Consider the following 16,169-nt stretch of genomic DNA (forward strand, 5'->3'; position numbering starts at 1 on the left):
AAGCTGAAACACAGCTACATGCTTTACGCAGCCAAAACTCATTTAAAGTATATGCTGCAATGCGTACAAAGAAAGGAGGAAAGATTAAAAGGAAAGACTAGAAGCACAATCTCACCTTCAGCTCTTCCAGAGAGAAACCCCGGCCGGTGCGGACCTTGTTGTGATAGCGGATCGTCGGACACCTGACGATGGGCCTCAGAGGTCCGGCGATGGGGCGAGGGGCGACGCGGCGAGCCTTCGCCTGACGAGCCTTACGCCTGTAACAGAGCGGCAACGAAGCGGTTTATGTACAAAAATCACACTGTGGTGCACTCGCTGTGACGTGCAACAGTTAAAGATCGAGCACAACAGTCATCAGCGAAAAGGGTTCAAGGAGCATCATCAAAAGATGTACAGAGATTCCGGAGAATTTGTCATCATCTGACTGTTGTACTCAGGCTCGCTCACTCACTCTGACACACGAACTATGAACTCTTAAACCTCTTCGTTTCCTCTTACACCACAGCAACCTACGATCAATTACAACTTATTACTTAGACACATTTTACTTTTTAATCATTTTGTATTTACATTTAATTATATTATGTTAAACAAGTGACTTCCTGTTAGGGCTGTGCCGATAGACGATGCCATCGTCCATCGACGATGGTGGTCATCCATCACGATGGAGAGCCACCATCGTGACACCACGCCCCCTCCTGTCATAAACATGCATACTATATCATCTGGGCCTATTTAACCTAAAAAGTTAGTTTTTTGTTAGTTTAGTTTAATATATAAATATTTTATATAACAATTATATATAAATACATAATTCTATAAATCATTATAAAGTAATATCCTATTACCGCTTGTTCACGTAGGCTATGGTGCAGGGACGTGCTAGTGAACATAACATGTGGTTACACAAATACAGTATGCTACTAATAATAAATTTTGACTTCATTTTTTAGCCTACACTATACTTTTAATGTAAAATTTGTCATGTTGTTCAAACAAATAGCCACTATTAACAGTCGGGAAATATTTCACCTTATCAAACGGCAGTGAAGCGCAGACTTCGGCGGAAGTCAAATAACTTTAATCTGGTAAATAGGCCTACTTTCAGACACAAAATGGTCCACTCTAAGCCATAATGTCAAACCAAATGGAAGAATGAAGGTGATTCTGTGAACCGGTATTCGTGAAAAGATACAGTAGGCTGAACAACAAATCAAGTCTAACAGGAACGCACAAGCATGCGCTTCGGTAGCCTACACAATTTAATTTAGGCATTAACCAGGCTTAGGCATTAACTTTTTATTGTAAAAATGCTACAAAATAAATAGTCATGAACATGACTTTGTAAACATATATTCATTTAAAGATGAACGATCAAGACGAAGAGAACCGGAACATGCGCAGCACGAAATGCGCTCACAAAGTTTAACGTAGCCGGGCATTAACTTTTTACAGTGAAATTAAAGCTACCAAATATTCATGAAGTCGACTCAGTTAGCAAAGAACAGCGATAAAAAAAAAAAAAACGAGAGAGCCTGCGTTAATACAATAACAAGTAAATAAATAACAATAATAGTAATAATAAAAATCAAAATCAAGAAAACGCAGGCACTCCGAAGTAATTTAACCTAATGGGTTAACAGTGCAGGCAATGGTCACCATGTTTAAATGTCGAGGTTTCTGGCCAAAAATACTAGCATGTTTACTTTGTCTGGTTTTAATGAGCTGCGGATTGGGGTAACTATACTACCCGCAGTGCTGAACACTCGTTCTGATGGAGTACTGGTGGCACATATGCACAAATATTTACGTGCTAATCTTGCCATTAATGGAAGTCTTTTCTCGTTCCTTTTCCACCACATCAGTGGGTCCTCCCCCCCATCAATGACAATTTAATGCAGGTACATGGTCATTTCTGCCTCAGACTTTTCTTCATCAGTAAGCGTGGATGCTCTGGCTGCTGCTCTCTTCCCAAGAAGGCTGCCCAAAGACCCTCTCTTTTTCTTAGGCACTGCCGCGGCGCAGTCACCTAGTTCCTCCCCTTCATCATGTGACGGACCGGGTGTTGTAGCACCTGACAGCAACGGAACGATCTGTCACCATCTCTTCCATCAACTCAGATTTTGTGGCGTGAAGATCAAACATAGAAAATTATGTAGCCTAAATTTAAAGAGATAGTAGGCTATGGGATATAGTATATATCACAATTCTCAGCGCAATGGAATTTTTTTTCTTTATGTGCCAAAGCCTCGGATGAGTATCTAATACTTATAATAATAATAATAATAAAATATTTTATAATGTGGTATTAACCTCCCCACGATATGATCTTCCACCACGATGTTTGCACTGTAAACATCGTCGATGCCAATTAAGGGGACATCGCACAGCCCTACTTCCTGTTCTAACTTGTCCTGAAAACATTCCCGTGTTACAAAGTCCCGACACTGAAGACTCATTCCATAAACATCTCCTTGAACATCAATGAAAACAGAAAATTTAATACATTTCCTGAGAACATATGCCATAAAGGATACTATCTAAGAGATGAAGTACAATAAGCCAGTTAGTATCGTGAAATAAACCAACTGGGTGATGCAGGACTCTGATGTGAAGCTGAATGTTAACAGTTAAGGCTCTGGGTTACTGACCTGAAGGTCATGGGTTCAAGCCCTAGCAATGATGGGGGCCGAACAGTAGCAGCTTAACAGGGGAAAGGGTGTCACGTACCCCCACGTAATGTAATGATCGAGCTTTGGGGAAGCCATGGTTAGAGAAGCAGCTCTGGAACCAAAGGTCACCAGTTCCAGTCCCTGGACCAGCAGGTATGTAGTACATCACTCTGGACAGACATTCAGCAGAGCACAATGTTGGGGGTTAGATCAAAGGCGCTTGAGCCATTCCTGCTGGTCCAGGGACTTGAACCAGCGACCTTCTGGGCCAAAAGCTGCTTCTCTAAGCATTACACCATGGCATCCCAATGCCTATGATGTAATGAAGTACAGGGATCTTGAATCACCCTAATTGACGAAATATTGATTGTAAAAAATTTTTATTGCTTCCACTAATGACACGGTCCATAGTAAGGACTCATCATTTAAAAATAAGAGACTTTAGAATGCTATAACTGACCAAGCAATTAAACATGCAACAAAGCCTTGTAATAAAGAAACGATAAGGTATTAGAACGCAGCTCACTGACTGCTGGTCCAGAAAATCAATCAATCAACGCTTTGACCAAGCAGAGCGGATAATTTCGCAGCCCTGTGGTGTAAGAGGTCTTTCCGAGGTGAAACGTGTCCTCTGAGGCGTACCTGCGGAGTTTTCTGGCTGGCTGGTTGAACCAGGTGCGAACTCTCTTCTGCCAGTCTTTATGGAAGTGAGGGTTCAGGATCATACCATTCCGGCTGGGGGCCATGGCTGTTTATTCCCTGCAAGACAGGCACAAGAGTCCCCACACACACTGATGTTAGACAAGCAGAGACACAGGATTCTCAAAATCTCTCACACAGACACACCATGAGGAGGAGAAACCCTCAGCGGGTCACCAGAACTAGCTTTACTAGCCAACAGGGCCAACTCAGGGCCATCAGGGCAGCTAGCACAGCGTTAATGCACAGCCGACATGAACATTTGCTTCTTAAACCACACACACACACACACACACACCCCCACCACCCCATGCTCCCGACTGATAAAAACCCAGCGTGCACTTTAATCCTGCACACACTGATGTGTTGTTAAACCACAGGCGCGCACACGCGTGGACACCTCTCACTCTACCCCTAATTTCTCCTCTTCCCCCACATTCCACACTCTCCATACTCACACACTCTCACACACAACAGCCCGCACTAAACATCCATCAAACTCGATATGGTGTAAAACTCACGCCAGAGAAGGATTAAAGCGGATAAAATTGATAACTCGGTAGGATAATTTCACATACCGTCCGAGCGGAATATGGCCGAAAAGAAAAAGGAAGTGGAAGCGCAGGGGTTTATGGGATATGAAGACGGCAGCCAATAGGAACGATCCACTGAACGGACACAAACCGGAAGTGTAAAGCGTGAACCAGGAAGCGCTACACAGAAAGCAAAGGAAACGTAATAATAATAATAATAATAATTTTATATTATGTTCGACACTCACAGGTTGTTTGTTTGTTGAATGATTCAACGACAAGGTTCAATAATGTTCGAGCTACATGTCTAAAATAATATCTAAAAGGATTTAAAAAGAAAAATACATTATACCAATTTTATTATTATTATTATTATTATTATTATTATTATTATTATTAATGGCTCAACAACAAGATTCATTAATATTCAACAGTTACATGCCAAATATAGGTTAATTTCTATAAAATAATTAAAAAATAAATAAAAAACAAATAAACGCTCACAGTTTTGCTTTTCAATAGAACAATGGTATAACAATGTTCAGGAATGTCAACAGTTAGCATATAATTATATAAAATAATAATAGAAAGAAAAATAACCAGACAGCACAAATGTTTGCAAATATGATAACAGCAACAACAACAACGATAATAATAATAATAATTTTGTTAGTTATTATTATTAGTATTAGTAGTAGTAGTAGTAGTAGTACTAGGATTAATAATAATAACTAACAAAAATATTATTATTATTATTATTATTATAAGCGAAGGAAACATAATAATAATAATAATAATAATAATAATTTTAGGGCGGCACGGTGGTGTAGTGGTTAGCGCTGTCGCCTCACAGCAAGAAGGTCCTGGGTTCGAGCCCCGTGGCCGGCGAGGGCCTTTCTGTGTGGAGTTTGCATGTTCTCCCCGTGTCCGCGTGGGTTTCCTCCGGGTGTTCCGGTTTCCCCCACAGTCCAAAGACATGCAGGTTAGGTTAACTGGTGACTCTAAATTGAGCGTAGGTGTGAATGTGAGTGTGAATGGTTGTCTGTGTCTATGTGTCAGCCCTGTGATGACCTGGCGACTTGTCCAGGGTGTACCCCGCCTTTCGCCCATAGTCAGCTGGGATAGGCTCCAGCTTGCCTGCGACCCTGTAGAAGGATAAAGCGGCTAGAGATAATGAGATGAGATAATAATTTTATATTGTGTTCGACACTCACAATCATTCGACATTGTGTTTGTTGAATGATTCAGCAACAAGGTTCAATAACGTTCAAGCTACATGCCTAAAATAATATCTAAAAGGATTTAAAATGAAAAATACATTATACCAATTTTCTTATTATTATTATTAATAATAATAATAATAATAATAATAATAATAATAGCTCAACAACAAGATTCATTAATATTCAACAGTTACATACCAAATATAGGTTAATTTCTATAAAATAATTAAAATTTAATTAAAATAAGCAAACAAACGCTCACAGTTTTGTTTTTCAATAGAACAATGGTACAACAATGTTCAGGAATGCCAACAGTTAGTATATAATTATATAAAATAATAATAGAAAGAAAATAAACAGACAGCACAAATGTTGGCAAATATGATAACAGCAACAACAATAATAATCATAATAATAATAATAATTTTTGTTAGTTTTTATTATTATTATTATTAGTAGTAGTACTAGGAGAAATAATAAAAATAATAATTTTATATTATGTTCGACACTCACAGGTTGTTTGTTTGTTGAATGATTCATTAATATTCAAGATTCATTAATTCAAGATTCATTAATATTCAACAGTTATATACCAAATATAGGTTAATTTCTATAAAATAATTAAATAAAAACAAAAATAAACAAATAAACGCTCACAGTTTTGTTTTTCAATAGAACAATGGTACAACAATGTTCAGGAATGTCAACAGTTAGCATATAATTATATAAAATAATAATAATAATAATAATAATAATAATAATAGAAAGAAAAATAAACAGACAGCACAAATGTTGGCAAATATGATAACAGTAACAACAACACCAACAATTATTATTATTATTAGTAGTAGTAGTAGTAAATAATAATAGTTGGTGTAGTAGTAATCATCTTATCATTATTTGTGTTGTTTTATACAATAATGGTACAACAACAGGCTACAATATTGTTCAATCGTTCCATATCAAATTTCTATGGCAAAGAAAATTAACACTAATAATAAACAAACATGAATGTACACACATAAACTTAACAGAAACATAATATTACATAATGATTAACAGGGAAAACAGTCAAGTATCAATTTAAAATGAACTGATTTTGCCCAAATTAAGAAATATCAGTAATTGTTATAACGCGTTCACACTATAGCTAGGTTCAAATACTTTAAAGTAATCAAAGTAGTGTTTTCTCTGAGGATTTCTATGTAGAAGTTCTGAATTTTTTTTTTTATCGATGGGGGTGGGGGTGGGGGATTTAAGCATCAACTTTGGCCAAAAGTAGAATTCATTCAAGAGGCGTTGAATATTGATAAACAGTCATGGTGCATTTCAGGATTTCAGTCACTAGGGGGCGCTGTGATTGAGTATATGTAAATTAAATCTGCCTGCACTCAAAATTACAAACAAGTAACCTAATGTTCATAAAACAAAATGCTTAGTAATATGATGTGTAAATATTTTATACCACCTTTAGCCATCTTTCTGTAAACAAACTCCTGCCTTGTCAGCTAAATACACAAAGATTAAGTCAGTACTGTATTGAACAATGGAAGATTTTGGAATGTGTGTTGCAACAGCACACCAACAATCTCATTTCATCTCATTATCTCATCTCATCTCATCTCATCTCATTATCTGTAGCCGCTTTATCCTGTTCTACAGGCAAGCTGGAGCCTATCCCAGCTGACTACAGGCGAAAGGCGGGGTACACCCTGGACAAGTCACCAGGTCATCACAGGGCTGACACATAGGTGGGGTTTACATTAGACCGTATCAGCGGATCATCAGATTAACGTTTTTAAAACGATTAGCGTGCACACAGCAACGCCAATACACGATTCGCGTGCACACAGCAACGCCAATGCACGGATACGCTCGGCTCCGCAGGCATCCTGCGCTCCAAATCACTCCGCCCTGAACAGCGAGTGCCCTCTGGAGGGTGCGCACTCCGGCCCTGCGCAGCTCACAGAGCACGCGAGTGGAGCGCACAACCAGTGATTTGGGACTGAGCCGCTGTGTGTGTGATCTCAGTGCATGTCGGGCATGCGGGTCACTTACCACTTGCAAGTGGAAGGATGGCAAGCCTAAAGACAATCATAACTACACAATGGGCAGTATTTGCATCAGTATTTGCAGTATTTTCATACTTTTATACTCTTTAATGAAAGGTGATACAAGGCGGAAGTCCGCGCCGTTCTTCAGCAGTCGCGTCACATGACCAACGCCAGCGAATCAGGAAGGTGGATGTCACAGTGACGTTGTCCAATGACGACGCCAGCTAGAGCTCAGCACAGCGTATCCGCGTATTCTCAATGTTTACACAGCACTGGACCAGACACGATCTGGATTGAATATGTGGACCCTGGTGGATTCCCGTTTCCCGGTGTTTCCAGGCATTTTAATGTAAACGGACAGTGCATCCGCGAAGAAAACGAGACAGATACGGTCTAATGTAAACTTGGCCATAGACACAGACAACCATTCACACTCACACCTACACTCAATTTAGAGTCACCAGTTAACCTAACCTGCATGTCTTTGGGGGAAACCGGAGCACCCGGAGGAAACCCACGCGGACACGGGGAGAACATGCACACTCCACACAGAAAGGCCCTCGCCGGCCCCGGGGCTCGAACCCGGACCTTCTTGCTGTGAGGCGACAGCGCTAACCACTACACCACTGTGCCACCCACATTTATTTATTATTTATAAATTTATTAGATAAAAGTATTAGAATTTATTGAGTCTAGCTGCAGCACATGAGGCCTGTTTTTTTCACATGTGGCTTTTAAAAAGTGGAGCTTTTAAAATTTTTAAAGTTAATCTTACCCCTGGTGTTTGTGCCAAATTGAGAAACAAATGCAACAGAAGTTTTTCATTCATTCATATTAACGTGAAGTCAAAATGTGAAAATATTCTTAAATGTTGGAGCAGTTGCAGGCGGTTAGTCTTCAGTTATTTGCCTTGGCAAAAAATAATTTAAAAAAATTATGCAAACACTTTACCACAAGAATTAAAATTAGCTGAACAAATTAACATTCAGGTTCATGGTACTGTAGGTCTCCGGGTGTATCCTGATACACAGAGGAAACATTTCAAGCTCATATGAGTAACACTTGGTCTGAGGACAATAAAGGCGGTGCAGAATTCATGCTTAGTGTTACATTTATTATTAACCTAAGAACAAACGAATGGACTAATCACAGAAAATTTGCAACATTTTTCAAAAAATGTGAACACAGCACAGAGAACTACTGTCAGATGATTTAGTAGATGAGCCACGCCCAGCTGTTCAAGCCTATGTTTGTAGGCTAATGACTTATGGATTGTTTCGTAATGTCTTATAAGTGTCGTGGACAGGGCTGTACACCAACGTTTTTTTTTCAGGGGCACACGTGCTCCTAAGTTAAAAATTTTAGGAGCACAGGAAGAAAAATGGGGGCACAAGCAGGTTTTCATTTTAGAGGTTTATTGCAGCGCAAACCTTAGACACACCAACACATAAAATGCAAAATTCAATTGAGAATGGATGAATGAATGAACGAATGAATAAAATGAATAACGAACAACTGAATGAATGAACAAACAGTAGCTAAACAGAGAGCAGAGCTAACAACATCATCAAGGACAGCTCCCACCCTGGCTCGGAGTTCTTTGACTTGCTGCCCTCAGGCAGGCGTTACAGGTGCATCAAAGCAAGGACCAACAGACTCAAAAACAGTTTTTTCCCACAGGCCATAACCACCTTGAACAATTAGCCTTTTTCACATTACGTCACTTGCAAGGGAACTCATATCTGTTTTCAGCCTTTTGAATGGAAGAAGAGGTATACGGCGGCAACATATGTTAACAAAACTGTGTCATTCACAGATAAGACTGATAATAATATTGTGCATTGTTGTTTATCATTACGTATTGTTAGCGACCATTCCAGTCACCTATCTGCCTTGTTTTGGAAAGGAAGTTTACTGACTTTCTATGGTTGCTACTTGTTAGCCAGCAGATTAGCATGCCGCCTCTTCTTCCATTCAAAAGGCTGAAAACGGACGTGAGGTTCTTCTGCAAGTGACGTAATGTGAAAAAGGCTAATTACACACACTGACTGATGCCACTTCTGGCAGGTGCAACAATGCACCAACAAGGACCTAAAAGGACAATATTCTCACACTTACCTGATACAGTGCAATACTTATTACAGTGCAACCTCACAGAGCAGCTTTTTAGTTTTTATAGCTTTTGTATATTTTATATTTATATTTCTACACTTTTACATCCATACCCAATACAATGCGATACCAAATACAGTGCAATATCCTGAGTTTTGTAGCTGAACTGAGTTTCTATAACTAATGTGCAATTAACATCTGCAACTCAACACGCCCAGTTGTGTATATATATGCTTTGTTTTTCTGCTGTGTTGTGACATGCACCATTTGTATATACTGTATATTATTTGTTTTTCTGCTGTGTTGTATGTTCCCATCTAAATGTTTGCACTGGGGTGTGTGCGTTCCATCTCATTATATAATTTTCCCGCACCTTCTCCCGTCGTTCTAGCTTTCTTCACTACACTTTCTTCCTCGTCCATTCTTGTTTCCACCATCATTGCTTTTAAAAAACGCCGTTATTCTCTGCATAGCGAATATATTTCTCAGCTCGATCCGAACCAGCTCTCAGTTATCTCTCAGTTGAATGATCTGATGAATCCCTAAAAAGCACTTTTCCCACCTAATGCCACACCCACAATATACAACCGTGGGAAAGACGGGCAATCACAGAAAGATGTGGCAGAACGGCAAAAAAAAGTAACTTTTTCACACGCCCCCGGCTACCATGGGAACCACTGCAGTGCAAGACAGGGGCAATGCACGCAACTACAGACAGGGAGCAAGGCGCAGCAGAACACACACACACGCATGTACACAACACTGAACACACACACTTGCAACAATACAGGCCGTTACTCGTTACACCATATTAGGTAGGCTATCCAGCGCTGGATTTACATACTTTGCAGTTTAACGTTTGATACATTTTAGAATGTTAAACTCGTCGCGTCTGTGCTCAGTGCTTTCCTAAATTGTCGGCCGCAAGAAGCCCTCGCACGAATGCACGTGTTTTTTTTTCGTCGTTCGCATGCCGAAAAATTCGCTCGCAAATGCGAGTGAAATGTGCGCACTGTAGAGCCCTGGTCGTGGAGCTAGTCAAGTTGTTATTTTGCAAAATGAGAGACCATGGTTTTTTTTTTAAGGCACATTTAATTTAAATTCCTTTTCTTGTAATAGAGAGTAAATTTAAGTGAGGACTCTTTGTAAGCTTTCATTCAAGTATAGGCCTACACTTCTATTCTAGATTCTAAGATTCCTGTTCTTGGCTGCAGGAGTGGAACCCAATGTGTTGTTCTGCTGCTGCATGCTGAGATGCTTTTCCGCTCACCATGGTTGTAAAGAGTGATTATATGAGTTACTATATCCTTCCTGGAAATAGAGCTCAAGCCAATCTGGCCATTTTCCTCTGACCTCTCTTATCAACAAGGCATTTGTTTCCACCCACAGAATTGTCACTCACTCACTGTTTTTTGGTTTTCGCACCATCCTATCTGTGTAAACTCTAGAACCTGGGTGCCCACTACGTCGATCGCGATCGACCGGTCGATCTCGAAGGCAGGGATGGTAGATCTCATGATTGATATGTAAATATTAATATATTTGTTATGAAATAAAAAAAAAAAAAACGTCGTGGTCATTTTTACATGTAAACAAATTCGCTTTTTCCCTGAAGCGAAATGTCAGCCAAGCGCTGCGTCAAAAAAATTGTTACATTAGGTTACCATGACAACCAGCAAAATGAAACTGCTGGTTTCAAAGATGCAGCGCCGTGATTTAGGAAACTTCCGAAACCTCGCCTCGGAGCTGGAGATGCAAGGGAGGGCGTTTGCACAACTTAACAGTGCGCGCTACACTGAGCAGATTGAAATTCTCCAGTTAGAGTTTGAGAAGCGATTTCAAGACTTTGCTTTTCTCGAGCCACTAGCTACATTCATGTGCCACTCATTCGGGGAAGATACTGAGGTGGATTCCCTCGCCTCAAAAGTTGCGGCACTGTTTCAGCTGAACACGTCTGCTGTGGAAGACGAGATGCTGATGCTGCAGTCTGACATCGAGTTGAAGTCCAGGGCGCATGGGCCATTTTGGAATTTACTCACGGAGGCGAAGTACCCGAACATGCGGCAATGTGCCACCTCCTTAACCGCATTGTTCGGCTCCACTTATTTGTGCGAGTCGGCCTTTTCGCATATGAAGATCATTAAGTCTAAATACCGCTCCAGTATGTCCGACGATCATCTCGAGGCCTGCTTGAGGCTCGCTACCAGCAGCTACTGTCCGGACTATGCAGCCCTCTCTGACTCCCTCCAGTGCAGATCATCATCGGATTAAGATCTGATTTAGGGCCTACATCAGTATGCTATGTATTAAAGTTGTGCTGTTGCTAAGTTCCATGGTAAAAAAAAGAAAAGAAAGAAGGAAAAAAATATAAAAAGGAAAAATGTTTTTATATAAAATTGTTGTAAATGTCAAATCTCTGTCTAGCAGGCTATACAAAAGTTAATTGATGTGAACAAAAATGTTTTGGGGTTTACAATGCCTGTCTGGATGCATTTAACTTTTTTTTCTAAACATAGCCCATTTTTTTTTTACAGTGGGCTTGTTTCATGTTTACTTATTAGTAGTTTGCGGTTTATAAAAGTTAACAGTGATTTGAACAAAAATACGTTTAGGAGTACAAAGCTTATGCATTTAACATAATTTGAATGTAAATTTCAGTCACCTTTTTGTATGCATGTTTGCATATTATTAAACAAATTGCATATGAATGTTTATAAATCAAAACAAGTGTCATTATTGTTATTATTATTATTAGTAGTAGTAGTAGTAGCAGTACTAGTAGTCATAGTAGGCCTAGTAGTGGTAACAACCTAGTCCGAGTAGATCATATTAACATCTCATCTCATCTCATCTCATCTCATTATCTCTAGCCGCTTTATCCTTCTACAGGGTCGCAGGCAAGCTGGAGCCTATCCCAGCTGACTACGGGCGAAAGGCGGGGTACACCCTGGACAAGTCGCCAGGTCATCACAGGGCCGACACATAGACACAGACAACCATTCACACTCACATTCACACCTACGCTCAATTTAGAGTCACCAGTTAACCTAACCTGCATGTCTTTGGACTGTGGGGGAAACCGGAGCACCCGGAGGAAACCCACGCGGACACGGGGAGAACATGCAAACTCCACACAGAAAGGCCCTCGCCGGCCCCGGGGCTCGAACCCAGGACCTTCTTGCTGTGAGGCGACAGCGCTAACCACTACACCACCGTGCCGCCTTTCATATTAACATGGTTATTTTAAAAGTAGCTCGCGCATCAAAATATTGTGGGCACCCCTGCTCTAGAACCTGTTGTGTGTGTGTGAAAACCCCAGAAGATCAGCAGTTTCTGAAATACTCAACCCCGGCATCTAGCTCAAACCAAACACCCATGCCACAGTGAAAGAAAGTCACACTTTCACTGAGATCACAATTTTTCCGGTTCTGATGTTTGAACATTGTGAATATTAATTAGCTGAAGCTCTTGATTTGTATCTGCATGTGTTTTTTTAAACGCATCGTACTGTCGTCAAGGGATCGGCTGATTAGAGAACTGCACAAAACAGGAGGTGGATGGATAGGTGTTCCTAATAAAGTAGCCGGCGAGTGTGTGGAGTATTCTTTTATGCACTTTATATATCCACTTGTGTAACTGCTCTATTTAAAACTTAGTAATAATCATCAATCATTAATTATTCCGACACTGCAACCTATCAGAATCTTCATCTAAGATCAAAGATCAAGGTGTTTGAGCTGCGTGTTTCCTGTCCTAGTTTAGCGTCGGATAAATGATCGGTGTCTGTTGCTGCAGAACAGGACAACCTAGTAGCTGATATGTTGATCTTTGTAAGCTGCTGTGTGTGAAATATGTACAAAGTTTTTGAGTAAATCAAACAAACGGAAAAAAAAAAAATCACACACACACATTGCATCAAGCACCAATTGAAAAATGTAATAGGGAAGTATTTTGGTTATCTGAACAACATCGCACATGCTCTAATCTTTCCTGGAACTGTCTATTGTAAAGAAGTCAAAAAAAGATTCCTGTTCGTGCACGTTATCCTCGATTCTCTGAAATCCTAGTGAATAAGGAGTAAGCCTGGGATCCTGTGGGAACAATGGTGTCACGTGAGAAGCCGGGTTTAACTTTCAGACATGAAATGTCACATTTATGTTCATTAACGTCGCAGTGATTCGTGACGGGGACGTTTTATAACGTGAAAACAAATCTTAATGAACCTCTCACAGGCTTCTCTCACAAACGCTGAGATACTGAAATAGAAAAATAACACACATAATGACAAGACATGTTTTCAGCTCGATAAAAACCCATTACAAGGAAACACCTGAACTCGGCTAATGTTAAAACAGTGACCCAGAAACTCAACATTTCTCCCAAACGTTATTAATAATAACAATAACTGCTGTCTTCTATCAAAAGAATAATCCCACTTCTCTAACTATAAAGCACTGGGTTACACATTAAGCTCTCAGGTGTCCTCAGTGGAGTTCTTCCTTTAAAGGAGAACTGAAGGCAAATTTATTATTATCAAAATTCTATTACTCATTTTATTAAATATCATAATGCGTTTTTGATCGCTATTTTGTCGCTGCTGTAGCAAGTTGAGTGTTTGAAATATGCTCTGTAATATATCAGTCCGTATGTCAAAGCGATGGCCGTAAACGAGATTCGTTGAGACCTGTGCGAGACATCGTAGGACGGAAGTAAAACGTACAGCGGAAATCAAAGTGACCGACGTCTGCCAACGTTGTCAAAAGACGCGTGCGCCGTCTTTCGAATGCTGATGTGATCAAGCTGGAAGTTTTGTTTGTTTTGATAGCAATCAGGAAAGTTTGAAAAAAGTAGGCAGTAATCGTCATTTAAACTCGTTTTTGTGCAATACTTCGTTTGGAAAACAGTTTTCAAAATGGCGGCGCTGACACCTGGCTGACACTTCTTCACGTTTCGAAGTCTTGCACAAGTCTCGTGAAGATCACGCGGATAAGCGACGCCTGCCGTGGACCAAACGAACTACATTCAACACGGCTAAAAAAACGAACAGGCCTTTAAGTATAATATTTAACTGCAATTAGTTGCCAATATGAGTCACGATATAAGGCTACTAAAACCGAAAACGTAATTGAATAATACGTTAAGAAATAAAGCAAGTTTAAAAATGACTTTCAGTTCTTTTAAATCAAGGCTGAATACTTTCTTCTGTCCCGCTGCCTTTTATTAAATCAAATTTGAGACTTTTAATTTGATTGCGACTGCAATGCATGATGGGATATATTGCTTTGGTTAGTGACCATTGTTGTACACTCATTTCATGATGCATTGTGTGATACTTTGAGTGCACTATATAGGGTGTAAATAATCCTCACTAAGGTTTTGGACAGCACTACAAATTGGCGTCCTCACTATATAGTGAGTAGGGAGCGATTTCGGACACAGGGCCGATCTACAGAAAAAGTGTGTGCAAGTCAAGTTTATTTGTACCGTGCTTTTAACAATAGACATTGTCGCAAAGCAGCTTTACAGAAAATTAAAGACTTTAAACATGAGCTAATGTTATCCCTGATGAGCAAGCCTGTGGCGATGGTGGTGAGGAAAAACTCCCTCAGACGACGTGAGGAAGAAACCTTGAGAGGAACCAGACTCGAAAGGGAACTCATCCTCATTTGGGTCATGTGATTATAAATAACTTGCTTTTATAACAGTATCCTGTAGAGTCACAAAGTATAACTGTGAAACCAGGAAATTCATTATAGTTTTAACATGAAGTCTGTTTTGTTGAAGTTATCAACTGTTCATTGATGGAAACTTGAGTGCAAAACTGTTCATGACAACTGCAGTCCTAAAATTAGCAAGTTGACTGTAGTCCTCAGACATAAATGTATTACTGTAAGTGTCCAGAGCATCTTCCAAGCGTGACTTTCGACTGTCCTATTGGGGCCGTCCTCCACAGGAACGATGGGATGAGACTTCAGCCAGAAGTAGGGCATCAGGATGGATCAGGCAGGTCCGAGAAGCAGAAGAGGTCAGCATCTCGGTCTCAGGATTGACATGTAACTCATGTGTAGCGTGTGTGGTTGCATGTTCTAAAATCTTGGTTTAAAATGGCTCAACTTGAAGCGACATATGACACTTCGCACTCAATTTTTTTTTTGTTTTGTTTTACATGATCTACAGCTGGTGCTGGGTAGATTAACAAAGAGTGTGGGGCATGGTTTAAAACCGAGATTTTAGAGCATGCAGACCCCCCCCCCACACACAAACTTTGCCACACACACACTGTGTAGATCATGTGGGGGGAAAAAGGGGAAAAATTTTTTTTGCAGTGCGGGGTCTCATGTCTGATCCAGTTTCTGTCGGTGACACTCTGTTCCAGCCGATCAATCACACTTTGCATTTTCTCTGTGGAAATGCAGTCTAGTTCCAGCTTTTGTTTTCTTTTTAGCATGATTGTGTAGCATATAAATGCTACAATGAGGCATACTTATTAAAAAAAAAAACGATAAATTCGGTCAAATAAGTGTAAGTAAAACTAGCAAAACAACAAACAGAGAATATAAAAACAGGGGAGTTGCTCCAAGCAACCGCTACCTGACATCATCACGTACGTCACCACCACAGGAAGCCCGTCTGACATTTTAAAGAAAATTCATTTTTCTCGAACGCTATTTGGTCTCCAAAAATGAAAGTTTGACTTTGAAATCTGCAACTACTTTTACTTCAAACAAGTTTGAGAATAAATCCGATGGAGGATCCCTTTAAAGTAATTTTTATTTTTTTTAAAAAACCTGAATATGGGGCGGCACGGTGGTGTAGTGGTTAGCGCTGTCGCCTCACAGCAAGAAGGTCCTGGGTTCGAGCCCTGGGGCCGGCGAG

General features: G+C 40.1%; 1 protein-coding gene and 1 non-coding gene across 4 annotated transcripts in view; both read right to left on the minus strand.

The window, feature by feature from the left end:
- The window catches only part of rpl13 (ribosomal protein L13), a 242,501-nt gene that overhangs the window by 11,835 nt on the left and 214,497 nt on the right, over positions 1–16,169 (minus strand). The window contains exons 1-3 of one of the 3 annotated variants that reach the window (XM_060940831.1): positions 3,950–4,047; positions 3,315–3,431; positions 116–257 (exon numbers count right to left, since the gene is read on the minus strand). In XM_060940831.1, coding sequence (XP_060796814.1) covers positions 116–257; positions 3,315–3,418 — 246 coding nt within the window. In that variant the 5' untranslated portion in view covers positions 3,419–3,431; positions 3,950–4,047. Of the gene's footprint in view, positions 1–115; positions 258–3,314; positions 3,432–3,892; positions 3,912–3,949; positions 4,048–16,169 lie in introns of those variants that run through there. The other 2 variants (XM_060940832.1, XM_060940833.1) reach the window with 2 other exon arrangements.
- On the minus strand, positions 334–419 carry LOC132899801 (small nucleolar RNA MBII-202). The gene has a single exon (XR_009656707.1). It is a non-coding gene; the product is annotated as a small nucleolar RNA MBII-202 (small nucleolar RNA).

This window comes from Neoarius graeffei, chromosome 15, assembly GCF_027579695.1.
Source record: "Neoarius graeffei isolate fNeoGra1 chromosome 15, fNeoGra1.pri, whole genome shotgun sequence".
NCBI classification, from domain to species: Eukaryota; Metazoa; Chordata; class Actinopteri; order Siluriformes; family Ariidae; genus Neoarius; species Neoarius graeffei.